The 14,035-nt window shown below is 39.2% G+C and overlaps 1 protein-coding gene across 1 annotated transcript in view; it reads left to right on the forward strand.

The window, feature by feature from the left end:
- TMF1 (TATA element modulatory factor 1) overlaps window positions 1–14,035 on the forward strand; it is a 47,888-nt gene that overhangs the window by 21,294 nt on the left and 12,559 nt on the right. The window contains exons 9-11 of the mRNA XM_049777243.1: window positions 5,426–5,518; window positions 7,089–7,245; window positions 13,684–13,876. Coding sequence (XP_049633200.1) covers window positions 5,426–5,518; window positions 7,089–7,245; window positions 13,684–13,876 — 443 coding nt within the window. The remainder of the gene's footprint in view (window positions 1–5,425; window positions 5,519–7,088; window positions 7,246–13,683; window positions 13,877–14,035) is intronic.

Raw genomic sequence — 14,035 nt, forward strand, 5'->3', positions numbered from 1 at the left:
ATATTGGTCTGTAATTTTCTTTTTTGGTAGCGTCTCTGTCTGGTTTAGGTATCAAGGTGATGTTGGCTTCATAAAAGCTATTTGGAAGTGTTTCTGTTTGTTCAATTTCATGAAAGAGTCTTGCCAAGATTGGCAGTAGTTCCTCTTGGAAAGTTTGATAGAATTCATTAGTGAATCCATCTGGACCTGGGCTTTTGTTTTTCGGCAGACATTTGATTACTGTTTTAATTTCATCAATGGTGATGGGGGTGTTTAGATATGCTACATCCTCTTCCTTCAACCGTGGAAGATTATAAGAGTCCAAGAATTTATCCATTTCTTCCAGGTTCTCATTTTTAGTGGCGTAGAGTTTTTCAAAGTAGTTTCTGATTACCCATTGAATCTCTGTCATATCAGTAGTGATCTCTCCTTTTTCATTCCTGATACGAGTTATCAAGTTTCTCTCTCTCTCTTTCTTTGTTAGGTTTGCCAGTGGTCTATCAATCTTGTTTATTTTTTCAAAGAACCAACTTCTGCTTTCGTTGATCTTTCGGATTGTTTTTTGAGTTTCCACTTCGTTGATTTCTGCTCTCAGCTTTGTTATTTCCTTTTGTCTTCCTATTCTTGGGTCCTTTTGTTGAGCATTTTCTAGTTCTATTAGCTGTGTCATTAAGCTACTCAGGTAAGCTCCTTCTTCCTTCCTGATGTGTGCTTGCAAAGCTATAAATTTTCCTCTCAGTACTGCTTTTGCTGTGTCCCATAAGTTCTGAGAGTTTGTGTCTTGATTGTCATTTGTTTCCAGGAACCTTTTTATTTCCTCCTTGATTTCATCTCGGACCCACTGGTTATTGAGCATGAGGCTGTTTAACTTCCAGGTGTTAAAGTGTTTCTTCTGAGTCCCTTTGGAGTTCACAAATAATTTCAGAGCCTTGTGGTCAGCGAAGGTAGTCTGCAAAATTTCTATCCTCTTGATCTTATGGAGGTATGTTTTATGTGCCAGCATGTAGTCTATCCTGGAGAATGTCCCATGTACATTGGAGAAGAATGTGTATCCAGGTTTCTGGGGATGGAGTGTCCTATATATATCCACTAGGCCTCTTTCTTCCATTTCTCTCCTCAGGTCTAGTATATTCTTGTTGGGTTTCAGTCTGGTTGACCTATCCAGTGTTGACAAAGCCGTGTTAAGGTCCCCCACAATTATTGTGTTGTTGTTGATATTATTTTTCAGATTTGTCAACAGTTGTATTAAATATTTTGCTGGCCCCTCATTCGGTGCATATATGTTTAGGAGAGTGAATTCTTCCTGCTCTACGTACCCCTTGATTAATATAAAATGTCCGTCTTTGTCCCTTACAACCTTCCTGAGTATAAAGTTTGCATTATCTGATATTAGTATGGCCACTCCAGCTTTTTTATGGGTGTTGTTTGCTTGGATAATTTTTCTCCAGCCTTTTATTTTGAGTCTATGTTTGTTCTGACTATTCAGGTGCGTTTCTTGTAGGCAGCAGAAGGTTGGATTGAGTTTTTTGATCCATTTAGCCACTCTGTGTCTCTTAACTGGTGCATTTAGTCCATTGACGTTGAGAGAAAGAATTGTCCTGGGATTTAACGCCATCTTTATTTCAAAATTTGGTGTGTCTTTTGGGTAGTCTTGTCTTAGGTTAGGTCTTTCAGTTTTTCTCTTAAGACTGGTTTTGTGTCTGTGAAGTTTCTGAGCTGTTTTTTGTCTGTGAAACCATGTATTCTTCCATCAAACCGGAAAGTGAGTTTTGCTGGGTATAGTATTCTGGGTGAAGCATTCATTTCATTCAGTCTTGTCACAATATCCCACCACTGCTTTCTGGCATTGAGTGTTTCTGGTGACAGGTCTGCTGTAAATCTCAGGGAAGCTTGCTTGAACATGATTTCCCCTTTTGATCTTGCTGTTTTCAGAATTCTGTCTCTATCTGTGGGATTTGTCATTGTGACTAGGATGTGTCTTGGGGTGGTTTTTCTGGGGTCTCTTTTGGTTGGTACTCTTCGGGCATGCAGGATTTGATCACATATATTCTTTAGCTCTGGAAGTTTCTCTTTAATGATGTTCTTGACCATTGATTCTTCCTGGAAATTTTCTTCCTGGGTCTCTGGGACTCCAATGATTCTTAAGTTGTTTCTGTTGATCTTATCATAGACTTCTATTTTCGTCTGTTCCCATTCTTTGACTAATTTTTCCATTGTCTGCTCATTTGCTTTAAGTTTTTTGTCCAATCTCTCCTGCTGTATGGAATTGTTATGTATCTCATCTTCCACAGCACCAAGTCTATTCTCAGCTTCTGATACCCTGTCCCAGAGCTTATCCATTTTGTCATTCACTTCGTTTACTGACTTTTTCAGTCCTGTTAGTTGACATGTTATTTCAGTTTGGAGTTTTGTCATTTCTGCCTTCATATTTTCTTGGTTCTTATTAGTGTTCTGTTCAACTCGATCCATGGTTTCTTGGAGTCTGTTGAGCACCTTCCATATTGCTAGTCTAAAGTCCTTATCTGAGAGGTTGATTAGTTGTTCAGTCATTATCTGGTCCTCAGAATTGTCATCTTCATTCTCTATGTCTGATGCTGGCCTGCGTTGTTTCCCCATTGTCACACTTGTATTGTGGGTTTTTCTACGTGTTGTGGTGGTATTCATTGTCTATATGATGTAGGCAGCACACTCCTCTGGCTCCTCCCTTTCTGGATGGGCTGACTTGCCTCTAAGGGAGGGGAGTCCTCCGTGGATGAAGCCTCACACTGGGTCAAATCTTAGGCCCGAGCATGCAACAGAGAAGACAGTCCAGAGAGAAATGTTTGCTTCTGTGATATAGCGCCGTTCTTAGTGTGATTTTTCCTTCTTGTTGCAATGGAGTTCTTTCCTTAGAAAGAGTGCACGGCCGCGTAGCGAAGCGGAGCAGCCGTGCTCCTCTGAGCCTCTTTTTGCCCCACTCGCAAGAGTTTCACGCAAGAGGACAGTAGACAGACATAGACAGGTCACACTCACAGTCTTTCACAGTTGAGCCCCACTGGGCCGGTGTACTTTCGCGGATTTTCCCCGCCTGGTGTCACACACAGGGAGCTGGCTTTTGCAAAGCTTAGCCGGTTTTTATGCTCTGAAGTCCCTCCCTGAAAATGGCGTCTGGGCGAGCGAGGTTTCTGGAGGCTCTTTTTGCCCCACTCGCAAGAGTTTCACGCAAGAGGACAGTAGACAGACATAGACAGGTCACAGTCACAGTCTTTCACAGTTGAGCCCCACTGGGCCGGTGTACTTTCGCGGATTTTCCCCGCCTCTGCTTTGGATATTATAATTAAGAAACTGTTGCCAAATCCAAGGTCATGATTGTTTTCCTTTGTTTCCTTCTAAGAGTTGATCATCTTAACTTTCATGTTTGGGCTTTGTTTTAGTATACTCAGTTCTTATGGATGGACATTTGGCTTATTTCCAATATTTTGTTATTTTGGAGCATACCATTCATATGGTTTTAGCTTTTATCACTGATAGAGAAATATTTATACTTAAAATTTAAAAGACTTGAGAGATAGTATAGAGTATAAGCTTGCTTATCTTGCACTTGATTGATTTTACTTATGGTCCCTGAACACACTGTCAGTTGTGATGTTCAAGCACTGAACCAGGAGTTTTCTCTGAATATCATCAGGTATGACCCCAAAAAAGAAAATCAAATTTATTTACATGTTTTTATTTTTTTATTTATTTTTTGAGGGGGGCCCACACCTGTTTGATGCTCAGGGGTTACTCCTGGCTAAGCGCTCAGAAATTGCCCCTGGCTTTGCGGGACCATATGGGATGCCTGGGGATCGAACCGCGGTCCTTCCTTGGCTAGCGCTTGCAAGGCAGGCACCTTAGCTCTAGCGCCACCTCTTGGGTCCCTCATGTTTTTATTTTTATTTATTTATTTATTTATTTATTTTTTTGTTTTTGGTTTTTGGGCCACACCCGGCGGTGCTCAGGGGTTGCTCCTGGCTGTCTGCTCAGAAATAGCTCCTGGCAGGCACGGGGGACCATATGGGACACTGGGATTCGAACCAACCACCTTTGGTTCTGGATCAGCTGCTTGCAAGGCAAACACCGCTGTGCTATGTCTCCGGGCCCACATGTTTTTATTTTTAATAAATTGCATTTTACATGTTTTTATACTCAAAAACTTTAATAAGTTTATTCTTGTTTCTTCAAATATAGCTAATAGGTTTAAGAATATTTTTGCTTACAGACCTGCTTCCAAACAGCAAAATCCTGGAATTAGGATAAACAGGTGAAAGAATGTGAAGTTTGAGATTTTTAGTATGTATTGCCATTATATGTGCCCTAAAGACTGTCGCAGTGTATAAGATGGGTAACTACAAGGGTGGATAGTATATGCACCATACTTGGGCTTGATTCTCAGTAATACATGATCCCCAAATTTTGCCTGATACAGTCTTGGAGGCCCCCAGCACTGCCAGCATGGCATTGCAGGTTAGCCTGGGTATGTGACCTTTATGGTTTTTGCAAGGCCTTGCATAAACCAGCAACTCAATTGGCCAAGAATCATCAATGGGGCCCCTAGCCCTGGTTTTTCTGAGAATCACTTTGACTCTCCACCATTTCATCACCACCTCTGGCCAAAGAAGTGCATTTCTGATTAGTATAGCATTTACCTTTTAGAACTGCAACCCAGCAGTCTTCAGGGCATACTTTCTGCACACAGGGATCATTCCTGAAGAGCTTGAGTAATTATATGGATTATATCTTAATCATGCAAACATTAAATTTGCTTATATTGTGTCTCATATATTGTTTGGCATTGATTATGTCTTTTTTTGGGGGGGGAGGGGTCACGCCCAGTGGTGCTCAGGGTTACTCCTGGCTCTGTGCTCAGAAATTGCTCCTGGCAGGCTTGGGGGACCATATGTGATGCTGGGATTTGAAACACCATCTGTCCTGGGTTGGCTGTGTGCAAGGCAAAAGCCCTGCCACTGTGCTATCTCTCCGGCCCCCGTTGATTATGTTTTGTGCAGATTTTTGTGTGTTTTTGTTTTTGGATAACAGTGCTTTCCTAAGTAGACATTTACACACACATATACACACAAACATATGAATAATTGTTTTGAAATTAATGAATTGGATGTGAAATTAAATGTAATAGCTCATTGGATAAATGTAATAGCTCATGTGCATAAACAGCTAAGACAATACAAAATTTGTATTTAATAGGAATTTATAATGATGCTTTGACTTCATTTTGGGGATATATCTGATGGTGCTTGGGCTTTACTCCTGACTCTGCACAGGAAACATTCTTGGCAGGGATCAGGACCATAGGGGCTTCAAGGGATCAAACTCTGGTTACCACGTACAAGTCTCCTACCTTCTGTACTATTGCTCTAAGTTCTTGACTTTTTTTTTTTTTGACAACTGATGATTTCTCCTTACACAGGTGAGAGACCTTAGACTGGCACTACAACGTGCAGAACAAACAGCAGCCAGAAAAGAGGATTACCTACGTCATGAGATCAGTGAACTTCAGCAGGTATGGTCACAATTTTCCTGAACAGAAATTCAAGTTTTTTTCCTTCTAAAAATAAAAAAATAACTCCGTGATGGAATGTGCATTCAATCGAGATTATCACCACCATCTTTCTCATTAGTACTTTTTTTGTGGCTTATGTGAATAAAATGAGAATGAGTACTTTGAAATAAAGGAAATCCTTAGTTTTGTTTCATAGAAAATGATTTATTTCCATTTCTTTTGTTTTTGGGTCACACCTTATGATGCATAAGGTTTCTTCTATCTCTGAACTCAGGAATTATTCCTAGCAGTTCTTAGGGGACCACAGGAGATGCCAGGGATTGAGCCAGGCTCCACTACATGCAAGGCAAGCGCCCTACCACTGTACTATTTCTCCAACCCTCATAGAAAATAATTTTATCATAATTCACTGTTTTAGTACTGTTACATATTTGTATAATTTAAGAATATGATTTATTTTAGTATTTGATTGTTTTGAGAATGATAATTATGTGCCCATTCTTTCTTTTTGTGAGGCAGAGTAGTTTTTTTGTTTGTTTTTTGTTTTTGGGTCACACCTGGCAGCACTCAGGAGTTACTCCTGGCTCTACACTCAGAAATCGCTCCTTGCAGGCTCAGGGGACCATATGGGATGCCAGGATTCGAACCACCGACCTTCTGCATGCAAGGCAAAGCCCCTTACTTCCATGCTATCTTTCCGGCCTCAAGGCAGAGTAGTTTTATAAACAAATTTACTTTAAGAAGTGTCAGGGAGGAGCTGGGGAGATAGCATAGTGGTAGGGCATTTGCGGCCAACCCAGAACCAATGGTGGTTCGAATCCCAGCATTTTATATGGTTCCCCATACCCACCAGAAGTGATTTCTGAGCAGAGAGCGGAGAGTAATTTATTCCTGAGCATTGCCGGGTATGCCCCCCCCCCCAAAAAAAAAAAAAGAAGTGCTAGGGAGGGATAGAAATATATGTGAAAGAAAGAAAATGGAAAATGTTTCCCACTTCAGAGTGGGAAAGAAGTCTGTGCCCAGTTGTTGTGCCATTACTGTATTTTCACTCAGTCAACATTGTGCAGGTAAAGGTAAACTATAACTTAGATCTTTCTGTTTTTATAAATAAAAAATATGTGGATGAGACTTTGGGGTGAGAAGAAACCTGTGGTCATTTATGCTGGGACTGTTTTTAGAACATTGTACATCTGCAACTCATCTATGACTAATTATATAAATACAGTGCCTTAATATTTTTAAATTATGTTAATGTAGAAAATATTATGAATAATTTAAAAATCTTGGATGAAGAGACACCTAATCAGGCGGTTTGGATGATACCCTTTTAAACCTTAAGGTTGTCAGAGATCATCTTTATCATAGAAATGGTTGTAGATGAGCACTTATTTAGATATTCTATTTATTCATCTTAACTTTAAGGATTGAATTTAAGGATTGAAGATAATTAGGAAATTTTTATCTTGGAAAAATAATTTTTTCCAGGAATCTGTCATAGAGTTTGTTTGCTAGAGTGTTTCAGTGTTTTTATTACTATCAATGGCAGTGACTTAAGAATTTCATGATTCAGAGACTACAAGAAGCAGAGAATCGAAACCAGGAACTGAGTCAAAATGTTTCATCAACAACAAGACCACTGCTTCGCCAAATAGAAAATTTACAAGCAACTCTAGGCTCCCAGACTTCATCGTGGGAGAAGTTAGAAAAGAATCTTTCTGATAGGCTTGGTAACTATTTTAATTCTTTCTTTTTAATCATGTGACAACAAATATAGAACTCCAGGTCTTTCACATGCAAGCCATGTTTTTATCTCTATTGCTTTACTTCTTATGTTGCATATAGAAACCGTCAATCTAGTTAGGATTATGGTATGAAATTGAAATTCTCTTGATCTGAGTTATATTTTGAACCTTACTAATAGATTTTTTTGTTTGTTTGTTTTGGGGCTACACCTAATGGTGAGCAGGGGTTACTCCTGACTCTGAGCTCAGGAATAATTCCTGTTGGAGCAAAGAGGGCCATATGAGATGCCAGGTATTGAATCCGGGTTGGCTGCATGCAAAGCAATTGTCCTATCCACTATACTGTTGCTCTGGCACCTAAATAATAGATTTATTGTTGTTTTTTGTTTGTTTGCTGGTTTTGAGGCCACACCCAGTGATGTTCCGGTTACTCCTGGTTTCAAACTCAGGAATCACTCCTGGCTGTGCTCTGGGGACCATAATGGATGCTGGGGATCGAAACTAGGTCAATTGTATAGCAACACAAGCACCTTACCCACTGTACTATCTCTCCGGCCCCTAATAGATTTATAACTCTTCTCTTTTACTTTAATTTTCAAATTATTTGTTTTCTCTTTTACATTGTATAGAAACTAAAATACTTTTCATTTCATTCTTGCACCCATTTTTATGGACTTCTGCACTCATTTTCTCCTTGTCTATTGCTAAATCCTATTCCTTTTTATACTATTGTGTAGGAAAAAGTATTATGCTAATTAGTGACAGACTTCTAAGCAGAGAAAGGTCTAAGGATAATTAAGTTCAAATTCTAATAGACATACTGTGATATCTAAAGATTTTTATTTTCTGCTTCTTATGAAATGCCACAGTTGCCCTGTGTGCTATTAACAGAAAGAAAATTATTTTATATGATCTTTATACAAGCATACATACAGGTAGTATAAATATTAAATTAGTATTAAATAGCCTGGAACCAGCAAACTTTTGGAAAATTCATTTACCAATTCTGTGCAGAAGATTAGCTATTATTTGAGAGACATCTTATCGTAGTGATTAAAGTGAAAAATGCAGACTGGGTTTTGGAGTCATGGACTGTCAGGGTTTTGAATTATCTAGCCAAATAGTTTGGAGCTGTTACTTAACCATTTTTTTAGCATTGCTTTTTGTTTTGTTGATTTAGTTTTTGTGTTTTGGAATCACACACGGCAGTGCTTAGGGACTACTCCTGGCTCTGCTTGAGGATCACTCCTGAAAGTGAGCAGTGAACTTTATGATGACCAGGATTGAACCCTGGCCTCACACATAACAAAGCATATGCTGAGTTCATTAGGCAGCTCTCTAGCCTTTCCTTTCTCTAAATGGGAAGCAGCTGGTCTGGATGAGAGACTACCAAACAGTATACGGGATCTGAAGAGATAGTACATCTTGCAGGATATTTGCCTTGCATGCCCTGACCTGGTTTGATTCTTAGTATCTCAAGTGATCTCTTGAACCCACCAGGAGTTATCCCTGAGCACAGGTAGTAGTAAACTCTAAGCAATATCGGTTGTGGCTCAAAACCAGAAAAACAACAATATTACAACAACGAAAGAGTATTCAGTAAGTCCCCTAGATGTTTAGGACTACCTGTCATAGTGAGAAGCTAAATAGATTTGTGCCTGACTTTCTCCAGAATTCTTTAATAAAGTAGTTCCTACTAGCCTATTTTTATTTGAGTTGTCTGGGTAAAGAGAGATTCATCAGCTTAAAACAATGTTATCATTACTAAAGTAAATTTTAATATATTGTTTAACTTATAGATAAATTTTATATTTGTTACCTGTGAAAATGAGCCCAATTTGTTATGAAATATGAGAATCTGAATATCAAGCCTTCTGAAATAAATATCTACCTTTGAATGAAATGGTTTCTAGGCCAGTTTTCCTCATTTTTATAACTTGATTTGTTTTGTTTTGTGGGCATACCTGGCTGTGCTGCGGCTTGTTCCTGGCTCTATATTAAGGTAGTGCTCATGAGACCATATGTGATATTGGAGATTGAACTGGAGTCTGCTTAGTGCAAAGCAAATGCCATAACCCCTCTAATGTCTCTCCAGCTCAATCTTTTTTTTGGGGGGGGGCTATACCCGGTAACGCTCAGGGGTTACTCCTGGCTTGGGGGACTATATGGGACACCAGGGGATTGAACCGCAGTTTGTCCTAGGCTAGCGCTGGCAAGGCAGACACCTTACCTCTAGCGCCACCACATCGGCCCCAGCTCAATCTTTTTATGTTTTTTAAACTAGAGTTGACATTACATGAGGGATATGTGGTAATGTTCTTGGAAGCAGGCAAAGTCATAAGGCAACATGTTATCCAGGGAAGCTAAGATATAGTAGAAAGCTAAGCATAAAATGTAAAACGAATTAAAGACTTATTTTTGTGGGGGTGAAATATGAGAATATTTAGTTTAGTTACATTTTATTTATTACTACTATTTTTTGGGGGGGGTCCATATTTAGCTGGGTTATTTCTAGTTCTGCACTCTATGCTGAGTTCACTCTGGGCTATGCTCATGGTGTACTATATATGTATAGTACATATGTAGTATATAAATATATATATATATAGTACAGCACTCAGGGGTTACTCCTGGCTCTGTGATAAGGAATTCTGGCAGGCTTGGGGACCATATGGGATGCCAGAGATTGAACAATTGAACACAGGTTGGTTATGTGTAATACCCTATCCACTGTGCTAATGTTCCAATCCCTAGAATCTTCTTAATTGAAATATTTTGAATTCATTGCACAGTCACAGGTAGTTATGATAAATAATATAAGATTCCTTGCATAATTTAATTTGCCCAGTAGCCAACTGTTAATATTTTTTAAATCATAGCAAAAGACTGTAGCCAAGATATTAAATTAATATAATCTATTTTCCTTTTATTTATTTATTTTTTTTGGGCGGTAGGAACCCAGTGACACTCAGGGGTTATTCCTGGATATGCACTCAGGAATCGCTCCCGATGATGGGGACCAGAAATTGAACCCAGGTTCGTCCTGGGTCAGCTGCTTGCAAAGCAAACGACCTACCACTTGTGCTATCGCTCTGGCCCCACTACTTTCCTTTTAATGACTTTATTAAGATCTTCCCAGCCTCACTGCTACTTATTTGTATAACTTTGTGTTTGTGTTAAATTATATACAATTTTACTATTTGTGTTTCCAGCCTTTGAAACTAGTTTCCCAATTTCTTTTGCCCATTTCCTAATGAATTGTTTCTATTTTCAAGAAGTATTTTGACTTCCTTATTCTAGGTACTAGTTGTAAATATATGGTTTCCATTTTTTTAATCTTGTTCACATAGAGCAAAAGTTAAATATTTTAAGTTTAAACCTAAACCACTTCTGCCTATTCCTAGATCCTAAAGAATTCTCTTTTTTTTTTTTCTTTAAAAGTTTTATAGCTTAGATTTTGGTTGAGTTTTGTTTGGGGGCTGTACCCAGCTGTGCTCTGGTTTACTTTAGTTCTTTGCTCAGTTATCACTTCTGGTTTACCCAGGCTACAGGCAGGACATGCAGGCATCTTAACCTGTGTACTGTCTCTCAGGCCCTTTTGTGGTTTAGTTTTACTTTTTAAGTATATGATCTGCTTTGAGTTACTTTTTTTTTTTTTTTTATTTTTTTTTATTTTTAATTATGAGAACAAGGATGCAAAGAAAGAGGACAAGGTAAAGTTACAGTGGAAGGACAATACATAACATAATTCTCAGAAGTCCCCTTGCTGATATCCCAACTTTGAAATTTCATCCAAAGAACATTAAGATTGTAACACACTATAATATTTCTTAACAGCACACAAGACAATCTAAAGCCATAAAACTTACATAACTCCTTAAACATTACAGGCATAGCATTTTTTTTACATTTCCATATTCATGCATATTAGCTTAAGTTGACCTCAAATCTTAACTGGGTTCTTTTTAAGGATTAGAGTCAAAGGAGCACAGCAAAAATGGTGTTAGAGTGGCAATTGTTGTTTGCATAGGCCCACCAAAATATGAGAGACATGGAAAGAAATAACCTTGGCCTAAATACAAAAAGACCCGATCCCTGAAGGTTCCTGGCACAAGACCAACTCTAGGCTCCAGGCAAGCTAGATCGTCCAATCCAAGACATTGTCTGTAGTGCCAACACACTTATATTTTTCACACAGTCTCTGTTGTTGGTATCAAGCTTCTGTATTTAAGATCCTGGAATCTGTATATCCAACATTGAAGTCAGGATGTGGAGCGTCCTCTGGTTTCACCTTACAATCAAAGGGCAATGCAGGGAGCCCTGTCCTGTAAGCAAATCGTTGTTGTTGTTAAGTCTTCTCAGTGTTAATGGAAGTCTCTTTTGAGCAGGACAATGTCTGAGCAGTGTAGAGCCTTCCTTGGTAGAGGATTGCTTCCAGGTGATGCTATAGACCAGCCTGGATGTTTTGTGGATGGCTTCCCTGGTTCAGGGAAATGCCCTTTCTTCTGAGGTCTGTGCCAGGTCGTTATGTCAATGTTCAGGGTGTAAGGTCCCTTTGCACTATAAGATTTGTCTGTACCAATCTCTATTAGATAGGATCTTATTTATATGTATAGTATTTTCCCATTTTAATGTGCCTATGCAAAAAAGGAGCAATGCCACGTGGTGTTCTTGGCCCATAAGGGGGTGATAAGAACAATTATGGTTCAATCATAAGCATTAATCTGGGGGACTCTTTCTCTAAGATTCCTTGTTAAACAGCTCAAAAAGAGAAGGAGAAAAGCGGTTAGAATCATCACTATATAAGACAACATTTAGTAAGAATTATAGCTGTCAGAGAAAAAAAAACAAAATATTCTAAAGAAATACGTGTCCATTTTATGTATCTTGAAGCAGTTTAGGGTTGTTACACACAATGCACGGCTTTGGTCTGTGATAACGCTTGTACACTACTGATTAAAAAGAGTAATGTAGATTAGAGATGTTTGGGGGGGATAGAGAGTAAAGGAATAAAAAAGAGCTTTGTAGGGATGTGGGAAAGGGCACGATACAAAATGAAGATTCTGGATACGTAAAACGTAACATAACAATAGGAATACTCTTAATAGCGCCCCCGCGCGGTTCTGCAGTTTTGGGATGCATAGGGCGGGATTTCTCCCCCCCCTCCCCCCAGGGCCCGATTAACCAGGCGTGGCCCTGAAGACCCACCAGGTTTGGGGGGATCTTGGCCCCCTGGACTAGGAGTTCAGCCCAGGGGACCTGTGGCTAGCTGTCCTGCCCAGAGCCCCCAACATACCAGTCAAAGACCCAGAAATCCTGGCATGTGGAGTGGTCTGAGCCCAGCCCTGAGTTACTTTTTATATATGATTGTATTGTATGACAAGTTTAGTTTGAAGTTTGTTTTTGTACAAATCTATTTGTGTCAAGTTTAATTTGAAGTTTGCTTTTGTACAGATGATTTTGCTTCTGCACTACTTAATTTGTTCCTCTTATTTTCTTCCATTTACTTTTTTTTTCCCTTTTGAGTTTTGGTCCACACTTGGTGGTTCTCAGAAATTATTCTTTGCTCTGTTTTATGAATCACCCTTGTGGGGCTTCATGGAGATGGATGGTGGCATGCAAGACAAGCACCTTATCTGCTGTACTATATCTCTCTTGCTCCTCCATTTATTTATTTATTTTTGTTTTGGATTTTGAGCTACACCCAGTGGCACTCTGGGATTACTCCTGAATCTCCACTCAGCAATCACTTCTGGCAAGCTCTAGAACCATATGGGATGCTAGGGATCGAATCTGGGTCAGCCACGTGCAAGGCAGCACCCTACCTACTGTGTTATTGCTCCAGCCCCCTCTATTTTTAAGTTACTTAAAGTGGGCCAAAGAGATCATACAGAGTAGGCACACATGTGGCCAACCCCAGTTCCAAGCTTGGTACTACATGGTTCCTTGGGCATTGCTCTGGCGCAGCTATGGAATCCCAAGTATCACTGTATGACTCTAGAGGCCCTCAAGTGCTGCTGGGGTAACCTAAATATAGTCTGGCCCTAGGATTGACCCATGATCTTTTTCGGCCGAAAATTGTTAGAAGAGGCCTTTGGACCTTCCGAGTGCCATTTGAAAAGACCCACCTCCTCCCCTGCTTTTTTTTTTTAAAGGAGAAAATATTAAGTTTATTTAGATTATTTTGTCTCATGGGCAGTCCTAACATTAGACAGTAAGTTTGGTTAACAGTTTTAAATGTAGCTGCTTGCATATTTAAAAGTTTAAAGAACTTTTGACTTTTAAAGAGGTTTAAAGAACATTTAGAAGAAAGGATTTTGAAGAGAAAGTGATATTTTAAAGGAAGTTTGAAGAACTTTTAAAAAAGAATACCTGGTCTCTTGGTCTTTTATATAATGTGTGATTTTCCTTTGAATTTTGCAGGTGAATCTCAGTCTTTGTTGGCAGCAGCAGTGGAAAGAGAACGTGCAGCTACAGAAGAACTTCTTGCCAACAAAACTCAGATGTCTTCCATGGAGTCACAGAATTCTCTCTTAAGACAGGAAAACAGTAGATTTCAGGCCCAACTAGAATCCGAGAAAAATAGACTAAGAAAAATGGAGGATGAAAATAATAGGTGAGTATGTCTTGAGTATCATTCATGATAGTTCTTGATATTTCAAAGCACTTAAAATCATGTTGGCTTTTAGCTTTATAACTTTGAGTACTAATTAATTTTAGTTTTAAAAGAAGAAGTGCTTGTGGGGTTGGAGATGTAGGTACAGGCAGGGTGCTT

This window comes from Suncus etruscus, chromosome 7 (assembly GCF_024139225.1).
Source record: "Suncus etruscus isolate mSunEtr1 chromosome 7, mSunEtr1.pri.cur, whole genome shotgun sequence".
Lineage (NCBI taxonomy): Eukaryota > Metazoa > Chordata > Mammalia > Eulipotyphla > Soricidae > Suncus > Suncus etruscus.